This window comes from Scyliorhinus torazame, chromosome 7, assembly GCF_047496885.1.
Source record: "Scyliorhinus torazame isolate Kashiwa2021f chromosome 7, sScyTor2.1, whole genome shotgun sequence".
NCBI lineage: Eukaryota > Metazoa > Chordata > Chondrichthyes > Carcharhiniformes > Scyliorhinidae > Scyliorhinus > Scyliorhinus torazame.
Window position 1 is genome coordinate 190,617,279 of NC_092713.1, and position 20,238 is coordinate 190,637,516.

The following is a 20,238-nucleotide window of genomic DNA, read 5'->3' on the forward strand; positions in this document are numbered from 1 at the left end:
ACCCTCCCCTGATTACGGAGTTACACGTGAGAGATACAACATATTTAAATCCCCTGTTAGAAACTCAAAAGATCAAAAGAGCACAATTGCATATCGGGATCGTAAGGTACAAAGCCTTTTTTTTTCAATAAAAAAGACAAAAATGGTCAAATAAAGCCTTGCCTGTAATGATGTGCGGACGGTGAGGACAGAAGCTGTGATTGTGGTTGTTGAGTTGTGGTGTATGCAGGCTTCGGGGAAGAGCAGATGGAACAGAGGGAGCCACAAAGGTCTAATCCTATCAGATGGAGTCTCTTCCTACCATCTGGATAATCCGTGCACAATTTCAAGCCTTGTTAAAAGATTCTACTTAGGCAAAGATTAGCATTTGGAAATTTCTGACCACTTTTTTTTTTGTTACATCTTTCAGCCTTATGTTTCATCCGGTCAGAATATCCCCCTCCCAAATTGGTATGAAGAAATCAAGTTACTTATTTGAGAGAAAAGTGGGAAAAAAAGATAAATGGTTTTGATAAAATTGCCATGTTGTCAAGTTTGTGTCTTACAACGAGTGGACTGTAATATTCTTGAGGGGATTGTGATTAGGTTGCTCAGTTGCTGTTTTACCATTTCTTAGGGATTAAACAGAGATTCTCTTTTTTCCCCAACTCTGCGGGCAGAGGCAGGGAGGAGGGGAGGGGTTGCAGTAACTCTTGGTGAGGTATGCTTCCCACAGGTGCCTCACCTAGGTGGCAACTCGCCGCCGCGAGATCTTGGCCATTGAGTTGTGGCAAGCTGTTGAAACAGGGAAAGTATCTCCGTCCACTCCAACTCTGTCCTCGCCACACAATTTCAGCTGGTTTATGATTTCTTCAAGATACGCACGCTTTCAACTGGACAAGTTGTGGATTAGTTATTATAAGTAGCATGCTTTAGAAATGTAAATTTACAGTCCTATCACTATCGTAATCAGACCGTAATATTTTGACTTGAGGAGAGTGCAACCCAGTACTCCCCATCCCCGAACCCCCATGCTGATTAAAGTTGCCCTTTGGATGTTGCACTTTGCTTGCAAGGTGAGCTGACTATGAAAACGTGGGGGCCAATTGTAGAAGTGTGCAGCTCCTCACTTTTATATCATCATCACTTCCCCCCCGGTTCAAGGAAAATACCCCTTCAGATCGCCCCATTGAAGGGGAATTACTATGGTAACAGATACTGTCCAGCTGAAACTCTGTTGCTATGGTAACAGGGTCAGTGACAATGGTAACAGATTCACATATAACTCCGCTGTGTTTTATTTCTAATGGGCATTTGTATTGTAAGTTTGGTTGTAACAGCTGAGCCATCATCTGAGCCTCATAAATCAACATAAAATGTGTTAAAGGTGCCTCAGGACTGTTTGCTGGAATATTGAAACTCTGAATGAAGTCAGCATGATGCAGTGTGTTGGAGTAAGTGTCTATCGGTAGCTTAAAGCTTTTAGTTAATAGAGGATTAGAGTCTCGCATATCCAGGGCCGAAAGTGCCACACAGGCACCATATCTTGAAATCTCACTCAACCAGTAAAGCCTAGCTTAGTTTGAAGGTTCTGCTAAATGACGGATATTCATCAGTACACTGCCCAGTGCGAAGATCACAAGGTCCAAGTCTCCATCTTTAATGTGTGATGACTCCACTGATCTCAGCCAGAGATAGTGTGGGTGATTCTCTGGGCGTGTTGCGCCCTGTGCAAATCTGACTCTGTCGGGAGAATAGCGAGGGAGCCCCTAAACGCAATTTGCACTGAGTGCCGACCAGTCCGCGATGCTCACAGCTTGCTGCAGCTGATACAATCTGGGTCACGCCCTCGTTGGATGTGACACAGATTAACATATCTAAATCATTGTTTAAATATGCTAGGACTGTTTGAAGCCGAATTGTCCTGGCTCCCGGTATTCCTATCTCTGCCGGCGCAGCGTAGAGCCGACGGGAATCACGATTGGTCACATGATGACCATGCCCGGGGAGGGGCTCTGAGGACATTGTAGCCCCTGGGTGGTCATGGACATGGCAAGGCAGTGACCCCTGGCACCCTGGTAGTGCCTAGGGACTTGGGTCTAAAAGGGGTGGGGCATATGGGTGCATGAATGGTGGTGGCATTTGGCAACCGCATAGCAGGGTTTCGCTCACATGGAGTGGGGTGGGATGGGGACACTGGAACCGGCGATTGATGCTGGAGGCCTGAAGGAAGACCCATTGGGAGGGCTCTGATGCGACCAACCTTGGGATGGCGGGGACAGAGGATTAATGCCGGCGAGGATGGGGGGGTAAAGGAGAGGATCACTGAAGCCCCCGATGCCGGGAATGGTGGTGGAGGGGCTTCTTTGAGATCAGTGCATGCTTTAAAAATGACACCACTGTCTCTGTGAAGCCAGACTTGCCGGTGTGTTTAGGCCCCGCCCCTCTCAGTGCCAGTGCAAAACTCGTGATCTGGATCGTGCCAGCCCACTCGAACGAGATCAGGCCTCTTTTCCCTCTCAGACCACACTTAGAAATATTTTTGGAGAATTGCACCCAGTGTTTTTAAACAGCTATCCATTAACCCTTCCATGTCTGGAGGTCTGGTAAAAACAGAATTGCGCTTTGCTCTGATTAAATGAAAATGAAAATCGCTTATTGTCACAAGTAGGCTTCAATTGAAGTTACTGTGAAAAGCCCCTAGTCGCCACATTCCGGCGCCTGTTCGGGGAGGCTGGTACGAGGCTGATGCCCCCATGATTGAAAATCTCTATCTCCATCAGTGAAAAATGTTCACAGAGTGAGACACCAGCACTAATTCTGTACCACATCAAGAATCAGAGGGATGATAACATTGGGAGAGGAATGATGAATATGCCTAGGCTATGAATATTGCTGGCCCTCCAGGGACCCTTACCTCATACTGCGTAGTCAGTGTAATTTGGTCCAGGTGCTGATTTCCTCGATCCTATTGAATAATTAAAGCACTGTTGTATGATGTGAATATGCCCCAAACCATTAATATCAAGTTTAACCATCATCTTTACATTGATTTGTTTAAAAGAATGGATCCCCACCTTATTAAACCAAAAATGGTGAATATTTTCACAGCTGATCCTTTCCGATTAGGACCAGATGTAGTTTGAGGGGCTGCAGCTATCACACTTTGTCCCTGATGAGTTGTCCATCCCCCCTATCCCATCCCATCTCATTTCACCCATCCAACCCCGCCCCATACCATCCTATCCCATTCCAATCCCCCTTGCCTACATCATTCCACATTGTACCATGGCAGCGTGTTCTACCTTTTTAATTCTATCCCACATCACTCTATGCCATCCCATTCGAGCTTACCCCACCAGATCCCATCCCCTGTCCTGTCCCACCACACCATGATACATTATCTTATCCTGTCTCGTTCTGCTCAATCGCACTCCATCCTCTCCTCAGAAGAGCTGTCCTATTCCACTGTTGATTGCTATCGAGAGACACCCCGCCCTCCCCACCTCTGCTAGAAGATGTGCATTTGGATGTAGGGTGAGAATAGAATTTTTAACATTTATCCCTTCATGAAATGTGGGCATTGCTAGCTGAGCCAGCAATTGTTGCCCATCCCTAATTGCCCTTGAAATGAGTGGCTTGCTCAGCCATTTGCGAGGATAGTTAAGAGTCAATTAAGCCCTCCCAATGGGTATTCTTGCAGACCTCCAGCATTAATCAGCGGTTCCAGCACCACCCCCCCCTCCCCACCCCACTCCAGGTGAGCAACACCCCGCAATGCAGTCGCCAAATGCCACCCCCATTCATGCACCCATATGCCCCACCACTAGGCACTGCCAGGGATCACTGCCCTGGCTGATGGCCTGGAGTCACATGTAGGCCGGATCTCTAAGGATGGCAGATTTCCTTCCATGAAGGACAATCGTGAACCAGATGGAGTTTTTTTATGACAGTCAATGGTGAAGACTGGCTTTACAGTTCCAGGCTTTTTAAAATTAAAATTAAAAAAAATAAAAAATTTAGAGTACCCAATTCATTTTTTTTCCAATTGAGGGCAATTTAGTGTGGCCAATCCACCCACACTGCACATCTTTGGGTTGTGGGGACGAAACCCACTAAATCACAGGGAGAATGTGCAAACTCCACATGGGACAGTGACCCAGAGCCGGGATCGAACCTGGGACCTCGGCGCCGTGAGACAGCAGTGCTAAGCACTGCGCCACCGTACTGCCCTATAGTTCCAGGCTTTTCAAGTAATTGAATTTAAATTCCACCAGCTGCCTGTGACGATATGTGTATTGCAAGCATAATGAAGGGTTAACAATTTACTGTACCTACATCCAACCAGTAGATGGCGATCAAGCGCATACACGTGGATCACATGACACTCTTGATTCGGGGTGTAGGTTGTTCGGCGAGATAGTGAATAGTCGTGTTATCAGGTGCTCTGTAGTTAGTAACATAATTTTAGTCAATTTGTAATCTTTTATTTCTTAGCAAGCAAAACAAATCTAGTTATTTTGTAGTCTAAATAAATTAGCTTTGTTCAAAATATAGCTGATGTTCTTTGTGAGACACTACACTTCGAAGCCATCCTCATTACGAAATAAAAGAGCGAGCAGCACGGTGGTGCAGTGGGTTAACCCAGCTGCCTCACGACGCCGAGGTCCCAGGTTCAATCCCAGCTCTGGGTCATTGTCCGTGTGGAGTTTGCACATTCTCCCCGTGTTTGCGTGGGTTTCGCCCCCACAACCCAAAGATGTGCAGGCTAGGTGGATTGGTCACGTTAAATTTCCCCTTAATTGGAAAAAAAAATGAATTGGGTACTCTAAATTTTAAAAAAATCAAAGAGCAGCACACTGCCTTGGTGGAATTGAGCCCATTCTCGCAGCGGAATCGCCTCTGGATCACTGGTCTAGTGACATAACCACTATGTCACCGTATCCCCGTCATTCACCTTGAAGGATACCAAAGTCAAATGGCCCAACGCTCACTATTTAGATTTAACTTATGAGATACTAGCGGGTAGATGAGAACTGGAACCAAAACCAGTGACACTGAAGAAAACCTGAGGTAGGAGAATGTGGGGAAGCATGTAGAAGAAGCTAGTGTTTTGGCAAAACCTTTTTACATGAACACATTGAAGCACTTAGGTTGAGCAGTACTACCACCAGTAATGATGAATTGCTCCCATATCCAGCATACAGTATTAAAAGTGAGACTGCCAGGACTGAGTTGTACATTGCAGCTTGAGTATTGACGAAGGACTAGATGCACCTTTGAAACGCCATTGCGACTCAGGGACCATTACAATTAGGATTTGCTGGACAGATGATTCGTGAGCTTAACTTGTCGGTTGCTCGTCCTGTGCCCAGGTAATGCATTCGCCAAGCAACGATACTGCAAACGTGACACATGACAAAGTTAAATCGGGAAGAAGTAGAGATCTGCAGCTGGAATTGTTTACATTCAGCTGCTGCCTATGGTTTTACCGAGCCTTATAACTGGCTTCAAATTCCTCATTGAGAAAGGCAAATCCCTTGCTCTTTATTTTATAGCCTGTAAATCATGAGGAATTTACAGTTCATCCTGTGATGCGACAGTATAACAGCCAGGCATTTCCACCTTATTGTAGTCCTAGGATAGAACTCATGAAGCATAGTGGGTACAAACCCACTAGCAGTTACGAGGGAATTAAAAAAGCAAGGTCCATTTAATTCCCCTTCTACCATCCTGGTGGTGACATGATACAATGATAATGGGTATTCATAGCAGCTGCCATCCAGCAAACAGAAAACTTTGGAAACCAAGGATTCAGCGTTTTCTGTTCTTCCCTCAAAAATGACACTTAACCACCGATGTTCCCTGTAAGCTTCTCAAATGGCATGGTGGCACAGCGGTAGCACTGCTGGCTCACAGCACCAGGGACCCGGGTTCAATTCCAGTCTCGGGTGACTGTCTGTGTGACATTTGCACGTTCTCCCCGTGTCTGCGTGGGTTTCCTCCGGGAGCTCAGGTTTCTTCCCACAGTCCAAAAATGTGCAGCTTAGGTGTATTGGCCGTGATATATTGCCCCTTAGTGTCCAAATATGTACAGGTTATGTAGGGGAGTGGGGGGAGTGGGCCTAGGTAGAGTGCTCGTTCCAGGTTCGGTGCAGACTTGATGGGCCGAATGGCCTCCTTCTACACTGTAGAGATTCTATGGATTCTATTCTATTCTAAGCCAAAAATCCTCACACACTTAAGTAAATCATCCACACACTTCCAAAGCATATTTAGAGGGTACATTGCTTGCCGCATATGTCACGCCTCAAGTTACCAATAAACTGGAACTTTTCTACTTTTCAAAGTATTTATGCAATTCCCTGTTGAGAATTACTATTAAATCTGTTTCCAGCATCATTTCTGTTAGTGAATGCCAATATCATAAAATATCACTGGAAAAAAATCCTCTCATCTCCCCTCCGTCTTTTTCTTTGCCATTGATGTTAAATCTATGTCCTCTATTTATTGACCCTCCGGCCTGTGGAAACAGTTCCTCCCTATTTACCCCATCAAAACCTTTCACAATTTGAACACCTCTATTAAATCTCTTGCCACTGCTCTAAGGAAAACAATCCCAGCTTCTCTCGTCTCTCCATTGAACCTTCTCACCCTGGCACCATTCTGGTCAATTAACTCTATACCCTCACCGACACCTGGGCTTCCTGTATGAACATTTGGCATTTGGGTGCAGTCATCCCTCTCTCCTTGACGGAATGGCATGCTGTGGTATTCGCTGTCAGAGCTCTCCCACAAAGTGTTGGCACTTGGGCGAGGACTGGAGACTGGGCGAGATGTGCCACCGCGGTGTGTATCAGGTCCAGGGCAACTAAAAAAAAAAGCCCCATGAAAGTCAATTAATCCAATTCATATACATTTCTCAGGACGGAATGCTCGCTTCACTGATTCAAAGAGACATTTGAGAGCGAAGCCACCAAATTGATTTTCTTGCCTTTGCCTGGATACTGACAATGTTTTGCCAGGCCTGTCTCAGCCCCATTGGCAGCTGGCTCGCTCAGTAGTGCAGTCACTCCCAGCTAATAGCCGACGCAAATGCAGAAGACGGTTAAAAAAAATCCTCGGTGACATCATGTCGACAGATGATATTGGATTTAAAATGTACTCTCTGGGCTGTGGCTCCTCACCCCTTGGGTCTTCGCTTCTCCCCAGCCACCCCCCCCACCCCCCTCTCCATTTTGTGTGCAGGGAAATTGGAATTCTAGTAATTAGACCCTGACTTACAGAAACGGCATTAGGATCTCGAGAGTCAAAGTTCAACATCCCGAAATGAAATTTAAACCAATTAATCTGTTAGATTTTTATCGCTCCTCCATGTTTTCCCAGCAATTCCCTCAGCGCTTGGCCTTTGATTGACTCAGATCAGTCTTGCAAGAGTCCTGATTGTCTGCCTAGTGCTTCAAAGCTTGAGATGACATTTACACCACACTCATAAAACAATCAAATTTGCAAAGCTTTTAAACAACTGGGGCATAGTTATATTTAATAAAAGCCTGTCTATAATAACCTGAATTAGCATTTTATGCCATGTAATACCTCTGAGAGCGCAGGATTTTATGGAGCCATGTACTGTTGAGGCCATATCCTTCCAATAGGGGAGATTATCTGACTGACAGTCTGTGGTTTAACCCTTCAGCGTCTTGAGTGTTTCGTGTGTGCCCAGCCTACGAAATGGCACGGTGATCCCACTTATCTTGAGGCTGCATGACCACATTGCCTCTTCCTCTTCACTCCATTCATACCTCAAAATCATCTCAGTCTTCACACTTGCTGGGCATTCGTTTAAAGGGTCTCACTCTTCACTCAAAAAATGTAATGCAAAGAAAAAGTGAACTGTGTTAAAATGCATCATTGCACCAATTCTTTTTTAAAAATAAATTTTAGAGTACCCAATTCTTTTTTCCAATTAAGGGGCAATTTAGCGTGGCCAATCCACCTAGCCTGCACATCGTTTTGGGTTGTGGGGGCGAAACCCACGCAAGCACGGGGAGAATATGCAAACACCACACAAGATCGAACCTTGGACCTCAGCGCCGTAAGGCAACAGGGCTAACCCACTGTGCCACCGTGCTGCCCTTCATTGCATCAATTCTGATGGCTCTCCTGGTGCTCCTCTCTCTCTCTACCCAAAAATTATTTGCAAACTAGCTTCGCACAAAGAGGGTGCTGTCAATTACTATTCCTTTGCGATGATTTACATATAATTTTAATGTTTTTAATACTTTTGTTATGATTTAATACTTTGATAACTTTACACAAAGATGGTGCTCCATCAATTTCTAATCCATGGCAACACGTAACTTATCATTTTTATACTTAAATTCCATTTACTGCAAAGAGTGTTGATGACTGAGATGCATCCAGGAGGTTAACGACACTGTTGTTTCGGCCTATATATCGACAATCATTGTGCTGCAAAAGTAATTCATTGTACATGAGGTGCAAAATCATGCAAATATTTGGTAAAAAATATATTAAAAGTCTTGCATGAACTTCCTGTAGGTGTGAAACATACTTCCCATCACACGTAAGCTGTCATGCTTCAGATGTCGCAGTTAAGCATATGTCATGACTCACCATGAACAGGGCAACATAGAGAATCTAGCAGCAATACATTCAAAGATATTGATAATTGTCACACTTAGTTCCACTTACTTTCCCATCAGACTTTTCCACAAGTCAATTCAATTGTACAACGTATGTCCTCCGAAACACAATAAACAACCGAATAGTGGATCAGCTCGTATTTCTTCTGCATGTGCTCCCAGATGAGGAAACGATTAGAAGGATCCCATAATAAAAACGGAAAGTGCTGGAAATACTGGCCGGAATTATCCGGCTGTTGGGATTTTCGTTCCTGCTGGCAGTGCACCCTCACCAATGGGTTTCCTGGCGGCATCAATGGAAATTCCCATTGACAAGTGGCGGGAAGAGAGAATCCTGCCACCAGCGAACGGCGCACCACGGACAAATACACGGTTGGGGGACTGGAGAATCCTGCCGACTGTTTTGAGTTGAATTTGACTGATCAAAAGAAGAAATATTAGGCCCCGATCGAATGGCTTTATCGCACCAGACTCGGGATGCGACAAGGCCGTTAAATCACGCAAGAGGCCTCTCATGAGATTTGCAACGCTTGGGACACCTTGAGATGCCTCAATTTGGATCTCGCCGACGACGAAATCGCGTTCGGCGATCGGCCGGAGAATCCGAGTTCCCGACCAAATCGGGGGCGGCGCCGCTTTTGCGATGCTCCACCCCCTCCAAAGCAGCGTACTCTAGGAGTACGGCTTGCACCGTATAGACGACCTCAGGACGTTGCCTGAGGCCCACCCCCCGATGCTCCGCCCCCGACCGGCCGAGTTCCTGATGGCGTGGAACATGTGTGGTCTCATCCGTCGGGAACTCGGCGTGGCGGCTGCAGACACAGTCCAGCGCCACCACAGTCGGGGAGGGCCGATCTGCGGGCAAGGGGGGGACATTATTTGGGGCTGGGGGCACTGTGGGGGATGGTCGGGGGCACATGACAGGCCGAAGAGGGGACTATTTCGTGGGCTGGGTCCGCGGGCGGTCGCCGCCATGCAGCACGGCACGGTTGCTGCAGGCCTCTGCCGTGCGTATGCGTGGCCACGGACCCGGCAATTCTCCGGGCCATATCGGCAGCTAGAGCTGGATGCTCTACGCTGCCATCCTGCTAGCCCCCAGCAAATCGTGGAATTGGTGACCGTTTTGCCCCATTTTCTCAGGCGTAAAACGCCACCGTTCCCATGCCAGCGTGGGGACATAGCCCTAGAATTTGAGAATCCAGCCCAGTGTCTCTGTTATTTAGTTTCCGCAGCCAAGGAAAACAACCTCTCAATGTCTACCTTATCCTGCCTCGTCAGAACCTTGCATGTTTCAATGAGATCACCTCTCATTCTTATAAATTCCAGAGAATATAGACCCACTTTACTCAGTCTCTCATCATAGGACAACCCTCTCAGCCTATGTCTGAGGGCGTGATCCAACCGAAAGGGGAAAAAAAATCCCATTTATGCCGAGAAACACATGGCTATAAAACTTCACCCGGATTAGATAAGGGGTTGAAGCATAGCCTTGCTTTACACACAGAGGAGCTCTGCTTGCCGGACACAACTGGCGACATGACCTCTCCAAGCCCCAACACACTATGGGAGGGTCCCCGACCCCCCAACACCCACACAGGGCACCACCAGCCCAATAATGCCAGCCTTGCACATTGGCAGTGCCAACCTGGCAGTGCTAAATGATGCCCACCTGGCAGTGTCAGGGTGCTCAGGTGGCATCAACAGTGCAAGGGTACTACCCTTCCTAAAGGGCATGCAGTTGGGGGCTTCGAATCCCCTGAGAGACCCCCACGAATGCTTTCCATCTGGTCCCCTTTTTTGTGGAGACCAGTACTGAACAGTGCTCACCCGAGGTCTCCGAGGTGAAGGGTATAGATCCAACACCTTGGGTAACTCAGGAATCTGCACCTTAAAGTGAGACTATCTTTCTCGCTTTAATATGCAGGTTTGGTAAAAATTAATCCCACCCACAATGAGCGGGATTTACATCGAAACATGTCTCTCGCGAGGCATTGCGAGCCGATTACATCACGGGAGAGGGGGTCTCCTGGCTTCTATTGGCCATGTTGTGCTGCAGCGAGCTGCTTTACAGGCGCTGTGTGGCCATTGGATTGCACTGAGTCATGAATATAGATTGTAAATAGCTGAGGCTCCAGGACTGATCCTTGTGGGACTCCACTATTTACAGCTGGCCAGCTTGAACATGCCTTATTTACTACTACTCTGCTTTGTGCCTGTTAACCAATCCATTCTAATATATAACCACCACCCTCCCAACCAACTTCATGAGCCTTAGCTTGCTTTTGTGTGGCGCCTTATTTTAATTCAAGTATACTACATCTACTAATTCCTCTTTATCTACCATACTACTTACATCCTTGACAAACTGTAATAAAGTTGCCATACCGGATTTCTCTTTCACAAAACCATGTTGACTTTGTCTGAGAACATTATGACTTTCTAAGTGAAATGCTTAATAATAAATTCCAGCACTTTCCTGATAACTGACGTCAATCTAGCTGGCCTGTAGTTCCCCGCTTTCTTCTTTCTTCTTAAGCAGGATAGACGGAAAGACAGATGGAAACAATGGGTGGGATTTTCTTACCCGCCAAAGGCCCCCCCCCAACTGAGGAGGAGGATCCCCGTCGGCGGCCATGGCAAGCCACTTCCGCTGCTGGGAAACAGGCCATGGAGGGGGACAGAAAAGCCCACCCAATGCCCTGACTAAGTCCGTTTGACTTATTTTGATATGTGTGACCCATGTGCTAGGAGTTGGCAGCATCAGTGTGGCCCTCAAGCAGCATAAAAGCAGCGTCAGTTGCCCACTTTGTTCCTGTTTCATGGCAGCCATTTGTTCTTTGAGTTAATGAACCTGACCAAGCCTGCACTTAGTTACCAATTTAGAAGGATACTGCCTTTGTGAAAAGGTGTTGCCAAAATGTTTCCTGTATGGATACAAGGGCACAGCACGGTGATATAAATAACATAGAAGGGGCAGCACGATGGCGCAGTGAATAGCACTGCTGCCTCACGGTGCCAAAGTCCCAGATTCGATCCCGGCTCTGGGTCACTGTCCGTGTGGAGTTTGCACATTCTCCCCGTGTTGCTTGGGTTTCGCCCTCACAACCTAAAGATGTGCAGGGTAGGTGGATTGGCCACGCTAAACTGCCCCTTAATTGGAAAAAAATCATTGGGTACTCTAAATTTATAATAAATAAATAAACAAATAAATATATAAATAACAGTGAAATGCTCCATGAATGTTAATGTTGTAATATCCTGCACTCTGCTTCGAACCATTGGATCCTCATGGTCGAGGATCATGACAAAGTGCACGTGGCAGGGTTGTTGAAACTCAGTGGGCGGGAAGAGCTGACAGGGGCGAACGGTGGCAAGAGGGGAATGTTGGCCTCATCTATCTGGTGGAATACTGAAGGGGCTGGATTAGCACAGTGGGCTAAACAGCTGGCTTGTAATGCAGAACAAGGCCAGCAATGCGGGTTCAATTCCCGTACCGGCCTCCCCGAACAGGCGCCGGAATGTGGCTTTTCACAGTAACTTCATTGAAGCCTACTTGTGACAATAAGCGATTATTATATCATTATTATATTATGTGTTAAAATTGGCTGCTAGCTTGGTACACTGCCCAATTTTACTGCCCCTTGGTATGCTGGAGGTCAAAATCAGGCTGGTGTCAAAAGCGGACAGCCGATCTGATTTGATCACCAGGCAGTTTGGGATAAAATCCCTTTCTCCATGCCTGCGAGCTCCTCCCTGCCATTCCATTTGGGAGCAGGGTCTGGTACAACATAAGGCAGCAATTCCCTCACTAACTGGTAACTTGATGAAAATCACACCTGAATGTGGACACACTGGCCTAAATTTCTGGTCCCACCCGCTGTGGGAATCGTTGCCACCGGATGGATAATTTGATGGAGCAGTGAAAGGTCGGTTGACCTTGTGCGGGAATTTCCAGTCCTGGGTTGGGCGGGACTAGAAAATCATGCTCACTGCATTGACAGCACGTTGACAATGTAAACTGGTTCTTAGGAACGGAGGGAATTGTCAACCCACTAGAACATGGGTGGGTCTACAAGGAAGCTGCTGTCATGTAAAAGCGGAGAGATGGAACGCAGTGAGAATTTCACATAAAGAGCATGATTACTGTGACCGAGTCTTGGAAACCTGAGTGGGCGAGCAGAGTGGACACATTGCGCTCTTACAGCTGGATGGAATATAATTTCCAACAGAAAGCTGGCTTCACAACTTACTTCCATTCTGAAATTCTCAAGTTCACATTATAAACTTTCCTGTGCCTCGCACAGATGATGGGGGAAATTCTCCGATACGGAGGCTTAGTGTTCGCGTCGTCGTGAACACCGTCGCGTTTCACGATGGCGCAAACAGGGCCCGGGCATGACCTATTCTAGCCCCCACAGGGGGCCAGCACAGCACAGGTTCACGTCGCTCCAGCGTCCTTACGCGGCTCCAAATGGGCGCCGCGCCAACCCGCGCATGCGCAGTTGGGGCAGCCCAATCCTGCGCGTGCGCAGTTGGGCCGTGCCATCCTGCGCATGCGCGGGGAACGTCCTACGCACGCCGGCCCCTCACCAACATGGGGCCGGTGTTCTGTGGCCGCGCGCGGAGGGAGGTAGGCCCGGGCGAGGAGAGGCCGGCCCACCGATCAGTGGGCCCGGGTGAAGGAGCCCCCGTCCCTCCCCCACAGGCCGCACCCCCAGCATCCCCGCAGAGTTCCCGCCGGCAGCAACCAGGGGTGGACGGGACTGGCAGGAACCTGTCGGGTCGTAGCGGCCGCTCGCCCCATCCGGGCTGGAGAATCGCGTGACGCTGGTTTCCGGGGGGTGGGAGAATCGTGTGTGGGGGTCGGGGCGGCGTGGCGCGATTCACGCGGCACCCCGGCGATTCTCCCACCCGGCGTGGGGGGGGGAAGAGTCGTGCCCCAGGTCCCTTCTTCTCCCCATCAATCTTGGGGTTGGCAGCTCATGACAAGGTAACTGTTCCAAAGGCATAGCCTGTCTTCTCACCTTTGCCCAACATAATGGTGTCTCAATAAACTCTAACAGACAATCCAACTGGAGAGCATGAAAGCCGAATCCAAACCCGCAGTCAACCAATGTCCACATGCACACTCTCCATTAAGGGTTTAGCTCATGGTGACCAGGGAGAGGGCAATGGCTGCCTTCATTCACGAGATCCCTGAAGTGCAAGCACTGAGACCACCCAGTTTAGTGTAGATAACCCAGGACCATACGTTACACAAACAATGACCAACCAAACTTTACCCACTCTTTTCAATCTCTCTTTCCCAGGCATTTATAACTTCTTTTTCTGCGCCCCCCCCCCCCCCCTCTCACACACACACCGCTCCCCCCTGTGTTTGATTCCAGCAGCCTTGATTTTGCAGCCCATTTAAAAATAACAGCGTTCCTTTGAGTCCAGAATCAAATTGGTTCTGAACCCTATAATGACCACGTCCTTGGGGTTGCAATTACATATTCACAGTAATACAATATTTATCATTTATTAGGTTTTCTGCAGAGGGCATCAGTTCATCTTGGCTTTCCGATGGAAATTCCACTGCACGTGGAATTAATGTTAATGCCTGACTTTTGTTTGGACAAGAGTTAAGCATTTAAACCCATTACCTCAGACGCAGAGAATCACCAAAGCCTCAGAACTAAACCCTGCTAAGATTTCTTACATCATTACCGTGCTGTACTTCTCTTATTCCTGCCTGTTGACTTAGGAATTGGTGAAAAGCACCAGGACATTTTTTTTTAAAACTTGATTTTATCTCCCTTTCTCAACAGCCACCCCCTGCATCAAAGCCATCAGTCCCAGCGAGGGCTGGACTACCGGAGGAGCCACTGTCATCATCATCGGCGATAATTTCTTTGATGGATTACAAGTCATATTCGGCACCATGCTGGTGTGGAGTGAGGTACGTGAAGGAAATGTACATTCTGGTAATTTAACAGCGAGGCATTGGTCTCTGAAACCTGCGCGATCTGTGATTCTTCACATGAAGGAGAGTTGTTCTGCAAAAAAGTGCCTCCAATAAGTATGTGTCTTGTATGCCTCAGTCTGCTGCTAATGTGACAGTGAGCTTTATAAAGTTAAATCCAACTAAAGCTCCAAGTGTTTCCTATTACTGCCATTCAGCTGATTGTCTCCGAACGCCATGTCAGCATCTACATTTTAAGCTGAGCTCTCCCGAAGGCTCGCTTGCAAACTGCTCTGCCAAAAGTAGCTCGCTCTTTCTTTCTCTTCTCTTTTTTTCTTTTATTCTTTCTCACACTCTGTTTCTCATTAACATCATCTCTTAACAAATGTCGTCTGCAATTCCGCAGAAAATTCAGCACGGAACCTAGCACAGGAGAAAAGAGATGGGCTGAGTGGACTGTGTGCCACTAATGTTGAAAAGGGTTATGCACATTGAGGTGTGCATTATTCCATCCCATTCTTTCGCCAGTTATTCCATGAGATTATTTTTAGATCATAGAATGATATGGCACAGAAGGGGTGGCACGGTAGCTTAGTTCCATGCCCTTGTTTTACCTGATGTAATTTTTGTTTTGGGGGGGTGGGTGGAGGATGCACGCATGGTTGCTGTAAGTAGATAACAGTCACTACTTTAGCTCCTTCATTCAGCATCCCCAAAGTTCTCCACTCTTCTGAAATCGCTGATATCTGCTGCCATACGGTTCTGCGTGTGTGCCAGCTTCATGCCCTTCACCAAAACTATCTGTTCTTCTTGTACCATGATGGCCAGATTTGAGTATCAATAGGCCATGCAACTGCAGTAGGCATCGCAGCTCAACCCGACCCTCGCTTTGTCTGACATCCAGAGGAATCAACGTGGAACAGCCAGAAGCAAGACCCCTGGCAGGTTTTATAGTCCCCTCCTCAACCCATGCTAGCCCAGAGGCGCTGAAGTTAATTTTAGCATCTCTACCACTGTAGAACAACAAACTGGGCATTGCAGTTCCAAAGTGAGCCTTCAGGCGAGCTTAACTTAAAACCTAAATGCTGGCACCGCATTCAGGAACAATTACTGGAATAGCACTAATAAGAAACACTCGGAGCTTCAGTTGGATTTCACTTTATAATGTGCACATTAGCAGCAGACTTAGGCATGCAAGGCACATATTTATTGGAGGCACTATTTACAGAATGACTCTCACCTTCATATAGATATATCATGCAGGCGATAGCAATTGTTTCAATATCTTGTGAATGGTAGGGCAGCATGGTGGCACAGTGAGTAGCACTGCTGCCTCACGGCGCTGAGGTCCCTAGTTCGATCCTGGCTCTGGGTCACTGGCCATGTAGAGTTTGCACATTCTCCCCGTGTTTTCATGGGTTTCGCCCCCACAACCCAAAAATGTGCAGGGTAGGTGGATTGGTCACACTAAAATTGCCCCTTAATTGGAAAACATGAATTGACTTTAATTTTTTTATTTTTAAAGTGCATCGTGCGCACAGTTCTGATTTTTGGCTGCATAAATGAGGAATTAGACTCAGCTATAACACCCAGATTTTATTTTTAAAATTTAGAGTACCCAATTCATTTTTTCCAATTAAGGGGCAATTTAGCGTGGCCAATTCACCATGCTTGCACATCTTTGGGTTGTGGGGGCGAAACCCACACAGACACGGGGAGAATGTGCAAACTCCACACGGACAGTGACCCAGAGCCGGGATCGAACCTGGGACCTCGGCGCCGTGAGACAGCAGTGCTAACCACTGAAGCACTGTGCTACCTTAATAGCACCCAGATTTGATCCACAGTTGTGGGAAGTCAATATCGATCGTCTCCCTCGTTTACTGGCTTCAGTTGAGTGGCTCAGCGACATATTCAAGACTCTGCCTGTGGCGTCATGTGATGTGATGCTCATTCGGACCAATCAGGCAGATCCCAAGATGAGTTGGTTGAGCTGAGCCTGAACAGAGGTGGGGGTGTTATAATATGCTACCGTGTCACTGCCCTGGGAGGGGTGGTGGGGCAAACTCAGCCAGAGACTCTTGTCATGCTCATTATCTCCGCCTGTTGAGTCCTTCAGTCCTTCTGAATAGACTTCAGGCGTGAACATCTCAGGCTCTTCAACAAAACTCGTTCCCAGTTGGGAAGCCTGTCACTATTTACCGACTTAAATACCTGTAAGAAGAAAGTTAACTTAGGAGAAGTTTCAGAGTTTTTCAGCATCTTTCGAAAAATCCCAGCATTAGCATTTATTTTGGAATCCCAGTTAAGTTTTTTAACCCTGTGCTGACCAATACGTTAGCCAGTAACCATCGAGCTGATTGGAAATTCAGATGTGGCTTGCTGCATGCCCACATTTGTAATTAAAAAATAACTAATAGGCACCGTTGTAGGGAAGTGATCTCAATAGTAATAGTCCTAGGACTCTGCGTGTGCACTTTAAGCTTTATGGCCTTTTGTTGGTCATTCTCCCAGAATCTGGGCTGTTCTACCTCCAAGGCCAGCAGTGCTCAGGTTTGCATGAAGCCAGTATACTTGGTTTAGAGTGCCATTTTTGGGCCCCATAGTGTCATATTTAAACGGCGACTGATCTCAGAGAAATCTGCCAGACATATTTTAATAAATCAATGAGGGCGCAGCTCCTGTGGTCACTTATCTCAGTCTCACAACTTTAGGCAGACTGTATTGACTTGTACCACTCTGAGAACGCAGATAAAGCACCCCGTTAATGCCAGTGGGCACCTACCCCTATTCTAACAACCCGAATCCCAGCAATTGAGCCCAGCCTGAGGCAAGGACTGCTTTTCCATTCAACCACTATTTACTCTTAAGTCCCCTTTTCTCTCACTCTATTTCTCTCTCTGACCCCATTCCTCTCTATTTCTCACTATGTAATTCCTAATTTTCTTCCTCTTATATTTTCTTTCAGTCCTTCTCTATATGTTTCTGTCCCTTTGCTCTCCCTGTATTTCTGTTCATCTCTCTCTCTCTCTCTCTCTCTCAGCCTTGCTGGCCACCCCCTAGGCTGATGGAGGCAGACATATGGCAGCAATTTCCATTTGAATGACACCCTCTGGCCGTTCCTGTAAACCTCAGACTGGCGAAATTCACCTCTCGTTCTTAAGCCTGGGGCCCACCCAGTGCCATATGTTAACAAAAGGAGACTTGAATGGCTCAATATCCCAGCATAAGCAGCAAGGGGTTAGATGTGATTTTGTATTATTTATATTAAAGGTGACCTCTTTAACCCTGTGGATCCTGGAAGGGTTTCAGATTATAACACTATGGAACCCAAGCCTCCAAACGCTCTCAAGCTTTTATTGGCTTTGTCAGAAATGAGATTTATGCAAGGTACAGCTCATTTTTCATTAAATTGGGCAGAAGTGCTGATTATTTACACATTCCCCTGTTAATAAGCATTGTTCAGCCAGTAAACAATTATCATTTAAAGTACATCTTTTTACACACGCACACGACAGAAAAATGAAATCATTTTACAGTCAACATAACACTGATTTCTAGATGGTTCTCAGGCTTTTCCATTCCTCAAAGTACATGGCAACTAATAATTAAGTTCATATTACAGAACTTTCCCTGGTGTTTCCCTCGGGACCCTCGTCCAGCGCAATTTGCGTTTATACTTTCAGGGTAAGGTTCCCCAAAGTCAAAATCTTGCGTCGTTGTTTGATAGTTGCCGCTGCGATTTCTACTTTTTAAAATTAGTTTTATCTTTTGGGACTTTCCCCTATGTGCTCAGTGTCGTCTGTGAGGGTAGACTGAGTACCCAGCTGGAACGGCAGTTTAATTCTGCAGGATTTGTGTTGTCAGTTTCTTACTGGGTCGCTTTGACCACAGGATCCACAGAATTTAAGAGCACGGAGGTTATGCTCGAACTGAATAAAACACTAGTTATATCACTGACTGAGTACAGTTCTGGTCACCGCATTGTAGGAAGGATGTGCTCTCACTGGAGAGGGCACAGAGGAGATTTACGAGGGTGTTGCCTGGACTGGAGAATTTTAGTTCTGGGAAAATATTGAGCAAGCTGGGATTGTTTACTTTGAAACAAGGGAAGGCTGAGGGGAGGTTTAATTGAGGTGTATAAAGTGGTGAGAGGTTTAGCGTTGTTAAGGCCCGAGGTCAGTTACCAGGGGTCATAGAGTTAAAGTAATTAGCAAAAGGAGGGAATTGAGGGGTAATTATTTCACCCCAGAGAGTGTTGGGGAGCTGGAACTCACTGTCTAGAAGGGCAGTAGGGGTAGGAAACCTCATTGCATTTAAAATGGAGTTGGATATGAAATAACGTGGGAAAATGTGAACGTGTTCACTTTAGCAGCAGGAATGGCAAAGCAGCATATTTGCTAAATGGAGAGAGATTGCAGAATTCTGCTGAACATGGTACATAATCACTAAAGATTAGGATGCAGGTACAGTAAGTGATTAGGAGGGCAAAGGTAATGTTGTTGTTTATTACAAGAGGAATGGAATGTAAAAGTAGGGATAATTTGCTACAGTTGTATAGGATAGTAGTGAGACCACAACTGGAATAATATGTACAGTTTTGGCTTCCTTAATTAAGAAAGGATATAATTGTATGAGAAGCAGTTCACAGAATGTTTTCTTGGCTGGTTTCTGGGTTTGGGTGGAGGGAATGGTACCTAGCGAGGAAAGGTTGGGTAGGTTGTGCCTGTACCCAATGAAGATGAGATGAATGAGAGGTGATCTTGTTGAACATATAATATCCTGAGGAGTCTCAACAGGGTGGATGCGGGCAGGATGTTTTCCGTGTGAGAGGGACTAGAACTAGGGGACACAGTTTAAAAATGACGGGTCTCCCATTTAAGATGGAGATGAGAAGAATTGTTTTTTCTCAGAGGGTATGTGGAACTCTCTTCCACGCAGAGCGGTGGAGGCAGGGCCAATTAATATTTTTAAGGCTAAGGTAGTTAGATTCATGACTAACAGGGGTTGGGGGGGCGGGGTGAAAGGTTATCAGGGTAGGCAGGAAAGTCGAGTTGAAGCTAAAATCAGCCATGATCCTCTCAAATGGTGGAGCAGGCCCAAGGGGCCAAATGGCCTACTCCTGCTCCTAATGCGTATGTTCATATACTTGAAGCGCTGTAAACTAATAAATTACAGATCAAGAGCTGGAAAGTGGGAAGATATTTTTCAGCATGATGGGCCGAATGGTTTTCTTCTGTGCGGTAAATTTCTTTGATCGTAGGATTCATTCCAAAATGACAGAATAAATCGTGTATAATTCACCCTGAGACATAATTGCCTTACGACTTTTAAAAGAGCAACACCTTCATGAGCAAAAATGTTTGCCATTTGTCTTCTGTTCAGAATGATGCTGTAAAACTGCATGGAAGCACATCACAGCTCCTCGCCATGGTTACACAGAAAAAGACAGAGAGACGTACATTGTACCTACGCTCCCAGGGCTGCTGGGGGCGGAGGGATGTGGGGGGGGGGGGGGGGGGGGGGGGGAGATTTGTCTAGTCGTAATGCCCCAACCATCATTCATGGTTTTTTTTATTTTTTCGTGGAACGTAAGCATTGTTGGCAAGGCCAGCTGGCTCATCCCTAATTGCCCTTGACACAATGGGC

General features: G+C 46.7%; 1 protein-coding gene across 4 annotated transcripts in view; it reads left to right on the forward strand.

The window, feature by feature from the left end:
* ebf1a (EBF transcription factor 1a) overlaps positions 1 to 20,238 on the forward strand; it is a 551,914-nt gene that overhangs the window by 334,645 nt on the left and 197,031 nt on the right. For all 4 annotated transcript variants that reach the window (XM_072511902.1, XM_072511903.1, XM_072511900.1 and 1 more), the window contains exon 9: positions 14,456 to 14,586. In XM_072511902.1, coding sequence (XP_072368003.1) covers positions 14,456 to 14,586 — 131 coding nt within the window. The remainder of the gene's footprint in view (positions 1 to 14,455; positions 14,587 to 20,238) is intronic.